General features: G+C 40.0%; 1 protein-coding gene across 1 annotated transcript in view; it reads left to right on the plus strand.

Annotated features, from left to right (window-relative positions):
• Positions 1-203: 203 nt before the first annotated feature.
• TESK2 (testis associated actin remodelling kinase 2) overlaps positions 204-13,810 on the plus strand; it is a gene marked incomplete at both ends in the record, with an annotated part of 69,915 nt that continues 56,308 nt past the window's right edge. The window contains one exon of the mRNA XM_084266571.1: positions 204-425. Coding sequence (XP_084122697.1) covers positions 204-425 — 222 coding nt within the window. The remainder of the gene's footprint in view (positions 426-13,810) is intronic.

A 13,810-nucleotide genomic window follows, 5' to 3' on the forward strand; every position in this document is an offset into this window, starting at 1 on the left:
TATATCTTCTGCTCTTCCCCCCCCCCCTTATTCCCTTAAATTACTGTAAGTTGTGTAGGAGTCCGATCAAGCTTGTTAGAGATGTTTACAATAATGGAAATCTCCATTTCTTGTATTTTAGGATCCAACGAGAGCAGAGAAGACAGCAAATTACCTAAGATGTGAGAAGTTCTCCCTTAGCAAAATCGAACCGTGTTTCCAAAATGGACCGAAGCAAGCGGAACTCAATAGCAGGATTTCCACCACGCCTGGAGCGCGCTGAGGACTTCGATGGTGGTGCTGGAGGAGAAGGGGCTGCATCCCAGATAGGAAGAGTTTGTACCTCTTCATACAGAGCCCTGATAAGTGCCTTTTCCAGACTTACTCGTCTTGATGACTTCACATGTGAGAAAATTGGCTCTGGCTTCTTCTCTGAGGTGTTCAAGGTGTGTGTTCTTTTCTCTCTTTGTGTTGATTGCTTCATGTTTGGTACTGAGAATGTTCTAGAACTCTATTACTTTTCCCTGAACTCAACTGCTTGTTTGTATTAGATTTACTAAGAAGAGCAGTGAAGAACTTGCAGGTTTCAAATACTTTCTTCGTCACCCTTCCAGAAGCTGTGGAGGCTATTTGGGAGAAGCAGCAAAAGCTAAAAAAAAAAATCAAAATTGGTTTATTTTTTGGTCTCATGTAGCATATTAAACACCAGTGCCTATTGGTTCTCTCTTATGTGAGTGTCTTTAATTTAGCTAGATTATTAGCTTTGCAGGATTATACTCATTCCTTTGGTAGTCTTTACCTCCCAACACTAGATGCAGATGTGTTAGGAGATCTAAATGTGATCACTGAATTTGAAACCACAATGTTTATTACACTGAAGCTACAATACAAATAGCTGCTCTTTCCTTTGCTGCTGGTTATGTTGTGCCTCTACCTCAAGTAATCAGAGATTGGTTTGAAGTAAATGATATGAATGAGAGAATCTGGTGATGTCAGTGACTTACTGCTATGAATCTGGGAAGTGGATAAGATCTTTGTAAAGTAATTTGTGAAACCATACAGGCAACCCCAGTTTTATAGTGCTTGTAATGTTTCTGCTGTTCTGGTAAGTCAATGTCCTAGCCCTCTAGAACAAACCTTGATTTCTAGGCTTTTGGGCATTGCAAAAATAATTTATTTCCTTGTCCAAATTCCTGACATTAAATGAAGTCACCCTCCAAATTATTTCCATTTCAGTGAAATGCCAGAAAACTTTATTTCACGATATATGTGCCTAATCCATGACACTTCATGGAAGTTAAACCAAAAAAGCCTCTTACACAGCTGTATTGCTGCAAATAGATATGTGAATTAGAAAATGAAAACTATTTTTATGTTTCTTTAATACCCAAAGGCATTCATGTCTCCATCTATACCTCTCCTCTTGTGTAAAGGCAAGTCACTCCACAGGAGTTTTTCTGTTTGGTTAGATAGGTGAAATTTAATTTCTACCAACAAAGGTTTTTAATTCTTTCAAATAGGCAGACATGAAGAATTTTATTTGGGGTATGTAAGAGACTTGGTATGGGTCAGCTCTTTATAAAGCCAGCTTGTATAGCAATGGAAAAGAAGGTTTTGGGGTTTTGTCTGTTTGGTTCTTTTCTTCTTACTTTCCTGTTTGGAAAACCTACTGTAATGCATTTTGTCTTTGGATCCAGATATTTCTTAATGTGAAATTAATTGATTTTAAAAGTTCTGTGTGCCACTGGAACTCCTCTTTACAGCTTTTATGGCAAAGCTGCTGTGAAATGTGTAATACTTGGGTCATCTCTAAGTAACTGGGAAATAATAGAGCTTGGTTGGTTTGTGTGAAATTCAGAATTCGTGTTTTTGAGTAGCTTTGTCTTAGGTTTATCTTGGTGTTGCTGATTTAGACATCGTGCCTCTTCCTATTCTGGAAGTTCAGGATTTAGCACTCTAATACTTGGATTTCCAGTGCTTAGGTTGAGTTTATCCTGTAGTGGTATTGCCAGTTATATTTATGTTCAGTCTTCACAGCTTTGATGTCAAATAGCTGTGTACTTTGTGAACAAACTTACTGGGTGCAGTAGCTACAATACTCTACCATGCACTGGGGAGGAACATCAGAGAAGCACCCTGAGGTGGGGTGCTTGGGTATCCAACGGCAAGGTGCAGTGTTATTGACCATTAGGAGCCAAAAGTAGGGGAGGTTTGTGGGGGGGAAAGGTGGCTGGAAAAAGGGTAAATTTCTAGCATTCATAGTAATTTGTTAAGAGTATCTTATTTTAAGAAAGCACTTGATTCACTCTTCTGGTGGCATACAGAGGCAAATGTCTGTTTGAGAGCTTATGTTGATTGAGAGAGGGAAATCCCCGATAGCCGGTTTACCTCTCTGTGCATACGTAAGTCAGACTGTTTAAAAACCTTCCCCTGCCATTCCCCTTTCAATAAACTAAACATCAAATAGTCTGTGTGCAGTCCAGTGGCACTGGAACGATGGTTTTAGTCTGAGTATCTAGTGTCTGTTTTCCCAGAAACAACCACAGACCTCCTGCAGGGACACAATGAGTGATACAGCCTTTTCTTTCACATTCGATTCAAACAAGGTTTCCCTTCAGCTTTGGCTCAAAGGGGTGAGAATGCATTATGACCTTATCTCAGATGCAGTTCCATACTCATTTAAGAAGGTTTCTGTTCTGCTAGTTTATCAGCCTGACCACCTCTGTCATTAATCCTACTGTGCTGATGATCAGATTTCATGCAAAAACCTTGATGTGCTTCCAGGAAGGAGAGCCTCATGGTTTGACACACTTAAAAGTTCAGTCTGATCTGCAGGCTCCCAGCTAAGTGATTGAATTTGAGGAAAATCCAGGATAGTTCTAGATTTACTGTGTAAGTAACTTTACAAGAGCAATGAAGCCTTCCCCTTAAATTAGCAAAGGTGTCTCCAAAAACCTCATAACACCAGAGGTTTTTCAATTATGTCATTCTGTTTTGTGAGTATCATACACTGGGTCCACTCAAGTGATTTGACAAAGTATGCTGTGACTCTTCTGATGGGTTTGGATTTTTGCTTTGCAATGTAACTGACAGTTGTTTTCAGCGATTCCTTCCCCTCTATCCTTTCCCATGTAAACTCCTTTTTACATATAGTCCATCACAATGGATAGAAGTTGCCTTCTCTTGGTTTGGGAATAAGAGTAATTTACAGCTTAGATGTATATATTATTGGTCATACGTGCTGTGAATGATCTTTTAGCATTTCTAGTGTACAAATTATGTGATTTATTCAGTGTAAAGTATTAAGCTAACATTTTGATTTTGTTAGCCAGCACCTTAACAATTCAAATTCACATTCACCTGGATGGTAAGTATGATAGAAACTAGAAGAACTGAACTTTGTCAAATTATTAGCAGTCTAGTTTGAAGCACCTGACTGCCTAGTGCCTCTTCTAATTTTCAGTGGCAAATGTGGAACACTGAAGTTTGCTGTTGAGATTGAGCTGGGCAGAGACTGTTTGTGTAAATGAATGATGCCCAGCCATGAATCTTCCTGGATAGGAAGGTAGAGGTTTGGGTTATTCATGTGAGCAGTGGAAAAGGTGCATAATGTCTTTAAAAAAATCAGCTAATGAAAAACTTTCTTAATGGTGGATGGGCAAAGATGAGACTATGAATAGAAGATGTGTAAGACATCATGCACAATAATCTACCTTTTAGAGCCAGTGTACTAAGCACCTGAGCATGGGTGCTTCCAAAGAAAAGTGTTGAAATGAAAACCAGCCCTCCCATTTTGACATACCCACTGAAAGCCTTTTCACTCCAGTGAAAGAAGAGTTACTCAGAAAACTAATCACTCAGTTTATGATCCCCTACAGCTTGAGATCCTTTCTGCTGAACTTCTGGCTACATAGTTTTCCTCTTTTTTCATTCAGGGAGCAAATTTTACCTACTAATCCTTGCTGGGTTAAATGCGCCCCCCCCCTTTTTTTTTGTTCTTTCTTTGTTTTTTGGTTTAGGTTGCTTGTGTTTTGTGTTGCTGCCCTTCAAGTTCTTAGGCTTTCAAGATCATTTTGAATTCCAATCCTGTCTCAGGAAATACTGGGCCTTTCTTTACTCACTGTTTTGACCTCAGACAGGTTCCTCCAGAGCCCTACTTGATAATCTTGCCAGTTTACCTGTGAACCACTAGCTACTCCTTGATGGTGGTTTTACATTGCTACTTGATAGCAGTTCTTTCTGGATCACGTTTGTCTGGCTTATTTATGAAGATGTCTTGTTAGAGCCATATGAAAAACAAGATCTGGTGAATCTTGGTGTTGATATAACATGGATACCTTTGAGACACAAATGCTGGAAATATGTCAGTGCTGTTTTGTGTGTGGACTTCACAGTCTATGAAACCAGCACTATCCCAGGCACAAGGCCAAGTCTGAATACAGAGAGGGCAGCATGCTTTTGGTTGACTTAACAAGATGGGTGGTGGCTGTGAATAGGTCAGTATCCTCAGGATACTCATGCTGTGTGTGTTTATGCTCTAAGACCTCTTACTTGGACGCCCTGGAATGATGGTCCTCGATTCATCCATTGGTTGTTTATTTTGTGTGGCCAAATTTATATGCTTTGAGTTTCAGAAATGCTGGCTGGTCAGAGGAGGTGCACCTGTTTAAATACATACCTTGTGCCTGAGGCTAGGATCCCGTTTCTCATATTTATTTAATGTCTTCAAGGTACTTTAAAGATAAGCAGCATCCAGCTGTCTAAGGGGAAGAGAGAAACAGGACTGATGCAGAGTTGTGCTTAGGGGTTGTGTGTTACTTACCTGCAATTCTTTATGAAATAGGTGTAATGTATTTAGGATGAAACTGGTAGTTCTGCTACCTCTACTGTATGCTATCTGGTATCGTTCACAGTTTGTATCATTTATGATACCGTGTCTCTCAGGCACATTGTTATGCTGATGCCCTTGATCTCTGGAACATCTGAGCATGTTAGATCTGAGAGATACTACAGTTTTGGCTTTCACAAAGTGACTCATTGAGAGCTGGGGTTTTTTTTGTGCTTTATGACTTGATTACCATTCTGCTTGATTAACATCTCTCTCCATCTTTGTCTGTAACTTTGCAGGCCTCGATGAGTCCAGAGCAGAAATGCTTGGTGTTAAACAGTAGTCACTTTCTTCTTTTGGCCTTTGACCTAGGTATGACACAACTTGCTAACCAGAATTAAATGTTCTGGAGTGAGAACTGTACCATAGGGTGAGGTACTTAACAGGACTTCAGACACTTGACACCCCACCCCTCCACCCTCCCAAAAAAAGACTAGTGGCTGTTGACTTGGTTGGTATGAATATCTGTTTTCATGTTATGCTTTGCCCATTATGTCTCATGGTTAAACTATATGCTTAAAAATAAAGGTCGTATGGACTTTTCAAACAATTAAGGTTTGGGAGGGTTATTAGATCATCTACACACATGCTGCCATATAATCAAAGGTTATTATACTGTAACTGGTATTTTGTCTACAGTATATATTGGCGCTGGAGTTTTGCCTTCCCCTCCTCTTGCCACCCCACCCCTCTGTTGTTTTTTAATTCAGTTCTGAATTGAAGACCTCAAAGACAGTGTCCTGGACTCCAGTGCTTAATTTTTTACCTCTTTGTTGTAGAGTTGTAGCTAAGTAGAAGTGTCTGGACCTGCTAGTCCACCCAGGTGTTTTGGCTAGGCCAGTGTCTTTTTAGTGTGTCTTGTTTCGTCCATATAAAACTTGATGTAAACTATCAAGTTGGGTATTGACCCTTCTGATGTGTTAGGTGGTCCCAATTTCTATTTCTTTCCTGTCCCACCCCCATTCTGGGAATGACCTGGTTCTTGCAATATAAGATTAAGTCTTTCCAACATCTTCTTTAGCATTGTTCTCTCTTTAAAATGGACATCCTAACTCAGAATGCCCTAGTTTTGTTTATGCATGTAAAAACTAGCCTTTTGCTTTGTGTCACATGCACACCACTAGCTGTTATAGCACCTTATGTTTAATGGATGTGGGTCACCTGTTCTGGAGCCATCAATCCTTGTTTATAGTCAAGTTTTTCATTTGGGTATGTTAATTTTTGCTCAGATGGACCTGTGCTACAAAGTGGCCTTCACTATAGTGAAATAGTGTGAGCAGGGAATGCTACAGACTTAGTTTCACATTTTTCTGAGTGGCAACTTCTATCATTGAGCTGGAAGTGAACGCAGACTGAGTAACAGGAGGAGTAGCTCAGCTCCTCTGGAAGCTCAGGAAAAGACTTCCCTATCTACTGTTGCTTTGTCACGTACAACTGTATCTTGAGCTATCATTAGCCAGTCTTTAATCTAGTTGTAGTGGGTTGTGGCATGAAGTCAGATGTCTTACAGAAGTCAGCGTGTTCATGTATGTGTGTTGCTATTGTAAAACATTTATACAGTTAGCTGCTTAAATCTTATCACTTAATTATTTTGAAGTAAATGTAAAGCTGGGAAGGGATGTTATGAGAACTAGTACAGTATGTTTAGCTGAGCCATGCTCAAGTATATGTGACCTGTTCTTGGCAGCTGTTTTCAGCCTGTCCTTTAAACTTCCATAATGGAAGATTCTAGAACCTCCTTTGGTATATTTTATTGCTACTTTTTGAACTATCCTTTAATAGCTAGAACTTCCCAGTTTGAGTTGTTTCTACAGCTGGTCCTGTCTATTTGCTTATTGACTCTACCAGTAACTCATTACTGACAGAGGGTTCAGTTTTCCTGTGGCATTTAGTGATATATCATGTCAACAGAGGCCTTCTTCCAAGAGTAAAATGTCCATGAATGTGTGGAAGGAGGGAAGGGGATATATGAGAAGTTTTATAAATGAGCATGCAGAGAAGGGAATGTCAGATCAGATTAAAAAAAGAGGATGACTGCAAAAAGGACATGTAAAAGGTGTGGGGGAAAAATGGCAAGAGAATCTGAATTCAAGGTAAGGGAGCTGCTGCTACTTGTTTTTTCAGCCTGTGCTTAGCAAAATCCCCCTGGAGAAGGTGCTGGAAACCAGTGGCTCAGAGTTTGCAGACAACACGTTCCAGAACTGGAATCTTTATTAACTTGGATTTTGATGGATAAGCAGGCACTGCAGTGCTTGTACTGTCAGTGTGTTTTAAATCTTAATGTGAGTTTGCACTGTTGCCAGTCATTGCAGGATGGCCAAGAATAGAAGTGTGGATCTCCCTCCTGCAGGACAATGCCTCAGCACACTCCCAGGCCTCTGCAAGGAAGTTCTCAGTGTCTCCTTTGTGTCCACCTGTCTCCTGCATAAATGGGAGGTCAGTCTTCAGGACTGTCAAACCAAGACCTTTTCCCCTGAATTATTTTAAGGGGGAAAGGGTTAGATGTCAGCTTAAATGAAGGAGATTCTGGGCATTCCAGCCAGAGACAAACTTTTCTTAAGCCTAGCATTCCCTTTTGATTATTAATTCAAAACTCTCCACATAAACACTGACAACAGGGAAAAGTTATTTCTTTGCTAATAACAAACTAAGGGATGAATTTAGCTCTCAGTACAACTCTGGCTTTTGCTTTTGAACAGATTCATTGCTTTGTCACCAGACTTCAGGCCAAAATGACATTCTTCAAGGTGACATATCTCCATAAAATCACTTAATTGGGCAGAATGCTCGTGTGGTTTTTATGTAGAGGATGATAGGAAAACTAATTGTATAGGTGTTTTTCTTTATGGTAGCTGTTGCATATGAGATTTAGTGTTGTTGGAATTATAGCATGGGTCACACAGGGCTGTGTGAACCTTTATCATGTCCCCAGACTTACAGTGTAGTAACAAGTGGTTTTGTCTTGCCATGAAGAGCATACTGGAGAGAATTCCACTTACTCTTTTTTTTTTTCTGGAAACTAAATCTTGCCCTGTAAACATAACTGTTTTCTGCAAGTTTTGCTTACATCAAGCTTTGGCATTTCTATTACTGTTCAGGCCTTCCTACTACACTGTACATCTTTATGTGTTTTTCTTTGCTTTATAGATTTGTGGAGCCAAAAGCATTGGGTTGGAAAAGACTTCATGTCTTCTTGCTCTTCATCCTTTTGTCCTAGGGCAAAAGCAGCTTATTTGTTATTTTTCTTGGACATCTCCTTAGCCTGTTCCTTAAAGCTGACAGCAGTGACTGCTGCAGTGGAAATCACTAACTAACAGGTATCTCTGAAGAATCAGTTTTACTGAGCAAGAGAGGAGTGGCTGCATCATAAGCCACATAGGACTAAAAAACTTCCAGCACTAGATTGAGATACTCTGACTTCATGTGAAGATGTAGGGGCAGTGCATGTCCATCATCTGGTTGAGTAGGGGAGGCAGAAGCTCTTGGGGGGATGGTAAAAATCTACTAAAGAAGTGAGAAAGCATCTGGAAGACTTGCTTTCCATCACCTGTCAATGCTTTCCTGGTAACGTCTCTAGAATGGTTGTCATTTTGTCTTAAGGAACAAAATAGTAACACTGTTTAGAAATGTGAAGCACAACAAAAATATCTTTCTGCATAACAAATAAGGAAGTATTTCTGGCATTCTAGCTAAAAATATTGTGAACATGGTACTGAAGTCAGTTGGTAATGTGCAGTTTCACAGGAAACCTCAAATCTCTCTCTGTTTTTCTTTGTCCTTGCTGCTTCACTTTCAAAGTTATCTCGCTTTCTAATGTGGTGCTTTAAACATTTAGTGTAAGGTTTTCCCCAGGAAAGAATCTTCTCTGATTGCCTCTGGAATTAGCAGCCTGATCACTGGCCTAAACAAATGTGGATATTCTTCAAAAACTGTGTAAACATCAGAGGTGAGATCATACAGTACCCTTGGTATTTGTGGGGCTATTTAACAGGCTTAAGAGGTATTTTATTTTAGTTACCTTGTGGAGTATTTGTAGGAAACTGCCTAGTTGTATGTATTAAATGCTTTTTCAACATTGGATATTTTGATTTTCTAAAGCTGGAGTACTGTAACACTTGGTGATAATGCATGGGGAAAAATAAACAATTAAAATTGGTTTAATAACTAGGAAAGTGATTCAGCAAATTACTTAAGTCTTATCTGTTTGGGTTATAAAAATTTATATCACTACAGTGCATAAACAGCCTTATAATGAGAAAGTAGTTGTTTGAAGCTACTCTTTAAGTGGTATAGTACAAAAAAGGCATAGTAAGGCCCAGTGCCTAGCAGCTGTAAAAAGAACTGTGCTTATTTTGAAAAATGAAATGGCTGTGGGAGCAACCTCACCAACCTGAAATTGTCTTCTCTCTTGACTGGTTCATTGGTGATATTTGTAGCCATCCCATATTGGGGTTTTTTATTAAGAATGTTCTTCACTAAACTTGGCAAGTTGTTGAGAAACTTGCAGCTACCAACAGCTCAAGGCCACCAGTGGAAACTAATGGTCTATATTTTGGGGTTTTTTTGACCTTTTTTTTCCCCCAACTGAAGCATTTGTGTGTTTTCTCCTCGAGGTTCATGTTGATATGTCAGGCAAAAATGTCAGGCTCTGCTTATAACATACAAAGTCAGAAGAAATCCTTATGAGTTAGAAAATGAGTATGGCATGAATAAGTGGATTATTCTGTGTACTGGGCATACAGGTCTAATATTTGTTCTTACAGGCATAGGAAATATACCTGTTGACTGAGGAGTGGCACCTGTTTGAACAGTGTGTGTCTTCCTTTGCCCAGGTCTGGTGCATTGTTCCTCTTCTAAATGGCATCTTCCTGTTACAGTGGGAGAGTCACTGCAGTTGTTGCTGCCTTCCCTGTGTGATGTGATGACTGTTAGAAAGATGGACAGCAAATCTTCTCCACACGTGTCTCTTGATCTCATTTCTTTTTTCTATGGGATACAATTTTGAGCTGAAAATCTTCCCTTTTGACTCGTGGAGGAAACTCACCTTGCTCAAGATGACAGAAGCAAGATATTTGAGGCTTAAGGTCTCATATGTGAAGTTACAGTGTTAAAACGTGCCACTCATTGTTTGCTTGGGAATATGGTCACTCTGTGACCATTATATAAACTGGCTGAGAGGGCTAGAATAACTTTGAAACTTCGTATCAGGCTCTTAGAACCACCTAGCTGATAAAACTAACAGTCTTTCTTTCTCTGATAGTCATCAGGAATAGCAGGAAGCACCATTCTGGAACTGAGATGAGTCACGAATCCTGACAGTGCTGGTGCTTTCTTAGTCTGAATAAGTCATCTAAGTTTTTGATTTGTCTCACACTGATGTGTGAGGTATCATCCTCTTGAAACCCTTCTACCAGCTGCTAAGATGATTGGTTTAGTGGTTACCATACAAGACAGTTGTCTTTTTTTTTGCTAATGAATTCTTGGTTATTTGAGGTGCCAAGTCACTGTCATCCTAGTCCTTGTCACTTAATTAGCCAATACTTTTATAGGGCATAGACTGTTATAAAAAGTAGTCATAAATAAGCCTTAGCCAGTGGATCTTTAATACAGGAGTTAAGAACCTCATATGCATTATTTATGGGTTGCATAGCTGGAGCAAAGTACTCGGCTCATCCCCTCTCCTGTGAGGATCGTTAAAATTCAGAATTACGTGTCTGACTTGGCACTCTTACATTTGGCAGAATAGAGAATGCTTTGAAAGACAGGGTAGAATGAAGAGTTAATTCACACTTGTTATCTGAAATAAGTCCTCATTTTTATCTCTTTTTCTGGCTAAAAGTCTTAAGGAATGTATGCAGTGATCACCTTAACATCAGCTGAGGAAACATTGGCAGTGATTTGAAAGCTGTCACCAGGTAGCAGATCTGATGAAACCCTTGCTTTTGTAGGGGTGTTGAAAAATTTGAAGAAAATTTTCAAAATTGTATTTCCATAATAACTTTTCCTACAGTCCTGCTTGGCATCACTACAAGTAAAGTCTGAAAGTATACTGAGAGGAGCAAATTAACTAACAGGGGAAAGAGTTTTGCTTACAGTGTGTTTCACTTTCTTTAGTTTGGTCAACCAGCTTCTCTGCTGAAAAAGAGAAATCTCTGGAAGACATGGCAGAACTATCATTATACCCTGAAAGTGAAGGATTTGTTTCTTTAGTAAAAAGAACAAAAATCACTGAAACAAACTTGATGCAAGAAGAATACTTAATAAAAAAAAAATACTGTAGAGTTGTCCATTTTGCAATACTTATCACCTGTTTGGAAACTTGGCCTCTTCCAACTCTTGGCAGCTGGTATGTTGAATGTCTGAGGTAAGTCTTTGTTGTCCTCACAACTAGTGAGAATGCTTGCAAGTTCTGTCAACAATAAGAAAGGCACTCTGATACTGTAACAAGTGGGACCTTGCAATGAAAGATAACCCCTTGGCTGGATTTTGTGTTTAGTACGGTGACTGCTGCAGTTTAGAGTCCTTTGGGCCTTTGGTTTTCTTCTGGAAGAGAAGTTGTGCCGATCTGAGTATCATTGTGCACTTTCCTAGAGGGCAAAGCAGGTGGCAAGACTGCCTTGGCACAGAAATGTTTGTGGGCTTTTCATCTTGTTTTCCATAATAATTTCTCAAGCACAGTTAAATGATCGGTGTAGTTTTCTGCTCTGGATGGAGATGTGCTGGGTTGGCAGCTTTGGGATTTTCTGTTTTGCCAGCTGGCAAACATGGACATTTGTGTAAGCTCATTCATAGCTGATACTAAGAGACAGGTGCTGATTTACTGTTCTTCAAGTGACTGCGCTGGCATATGTCCCGTATTAACACTGCTGCACCTAGAGAACAGAGTGCATCACTTAAGATAATTGTGACACACTTTTCTGAACACTTATTTATGGGCTTTTGGGGGATGGGGTGTGTGTAATTATATTTCAGTGATTGATTTCGCTGCCTGTGCCTGAAGAATATGTGTGTGATGGTAATACACGTGTGTTACTGAAATCTAAAATGGAAAAGTGAAAATTATTGCTGCAAGTAACAGAAGAGAGATGTTTACAGCCTGAGATTCATAGGGAATGCTTCTTCATAGCCCCTTCATAGCCATTGGTAAAGGATTAGAGAAAAGAACTCCAATACCTGCATGGCATGGCTTCTGTTAGGCTTTGCTGCTGCAGTTGTTGGGGGATGTCCCATTCCCAGTAGCTGCTGAGGTCATATCCAGATCATGGAGACTGCTTTCTCCTGTCCTTGTGAGCTTCCTCTGTCTGGGACCCCCTTGGCTGCTGACCTGATCTTGGGCTTGTCACAGCCTGAGAGTGCTTCTGGGCGGCTGCATGGCCCTTCGTGCTGGGCAGCAGCAGACACTGCTTTGGGTGGTGGTGGGGGTGCTGCTGTTTGGCCCTGTGGGGCTTGGGGTTGAGGAGAGGACAGAGCTATGAAACATTGGCTGGAGGAATCGATAGTGAGACAGCATTGCTTTAACTAAGCTGCAGCTGACAATGTGTCTGAGTCCCTAATGACAGTTTGCAACTTTCACATCAGCAGCCGGCAATTAAGTCCTGTAAACCCAATTCCCCTGCTGCTGACCGGAGAGGCAGAAGGAATTGCATGGTATATTCAATTAGCTACTTTGTATTTTCTAGAGCTTAATTCTTAAGAGCAGCAGTTCCATGAAGGCTTACATAACAAGAAACTATGTATTTACAACTTTATATTGGCTGAAAGTTATTAAATGTAACAATTTATAACCCCGTAAGTATCCTCAAGCAGGGGAAATGTTGCTCCTTTAGAGTCCCTGCTCTCTTCTTACAGGCGGTTGTGATCAAGTCCTAGTGCTGCAGCCGTGATTACAGTAGCAGTAGCTGAATGCCAGCACGCTCCGCTCTGAAATGCGAGATTGGCTTCCTTACTCATGCATGGTAACACTTATTTGAAAGATTTATAAAAGGCAGGTAAGGAAACTATTTCTGCCCAAAATACAACTTTCTCTTGAGGTTCCCATATAGATTTTGAAAATGACCCTAACGAATGCACTTGAATAGCGATGATATCATCACTGGTAACAGTGTGAGGGGCTGCACGCTCAGTGCCAAACTGTTAATATATTGGAAAAGACTCGAGGTGCAATTATATGTCAGGAGAAACTCAGCCTGAAGTGTGTGCAGGGTTTTTGTTTGTTTGGGTGCTCTTGTGTTTTTCTTCAAATGCATCTGCAGATCATGTAAATACCATCATCTTTCATACAGGATAAACCCATAGTAACATGGGAAATAATTAAATATAAGTACTGCAAATTAAATAAGAAAATAAGGACATGGTTACAGTTATCTGATTATATATAATCTTTGGATGCTACATTTGCAGATGTCAAACTTCCATCTTCCCTGGCAGGTAGATAGCAATATCATCTCCATTTTATAGGTGTTCAGTGACCTAATGATAGCTAACACTAAAAATGACAAGTAAGCTCCCAGTTCTGTACTTCAGACTCAATAGTTCTTTTCCATTCCAGACTATAAATTAGACTCTTGTATAAAGTACATCTGAGGTTGTGGAATAACTGCTCTTATGTGTTTTTGTGCTTAGAGCTAGAGGTGAGCCCGTGTTCCTTCTCTTGGATTGAAAAGGGAATTTTGTATGGTTACATTTCTGCTGAACTGGCTACAGAATCAATCAACTTCCCCACCTGGGCTGTGCCTGTTTGTATCTCATCTCAAAGCATGATGAGATATCATCTCCTCTGATTAATTTGTGCTTTCAGAATAAGACTCTGGTCTCTTTGCCTTTTAGTGTTTTGACTGAGATCAAGTTAATGGTCAGAGATATGCAAAGATGCCTATCAATAAGCAGTTAGTTTAAAATAAATGAGCGCTGTATTTTGGGCCTGGGCTCTACATTACAGTGGGC

Source organism: Gallinula chloropus (genome assembly GCF_964237585.1).
Source record: "Gallinula chloropus genome assembly, chromosome: 6".
Taxonomy (NCBI): domain Eukaryota; kingdom Metazoa; phylum Chordata; class Aves; order Gruiformes; family Rallidae; genus Gallinula; species Gallinula chloropus.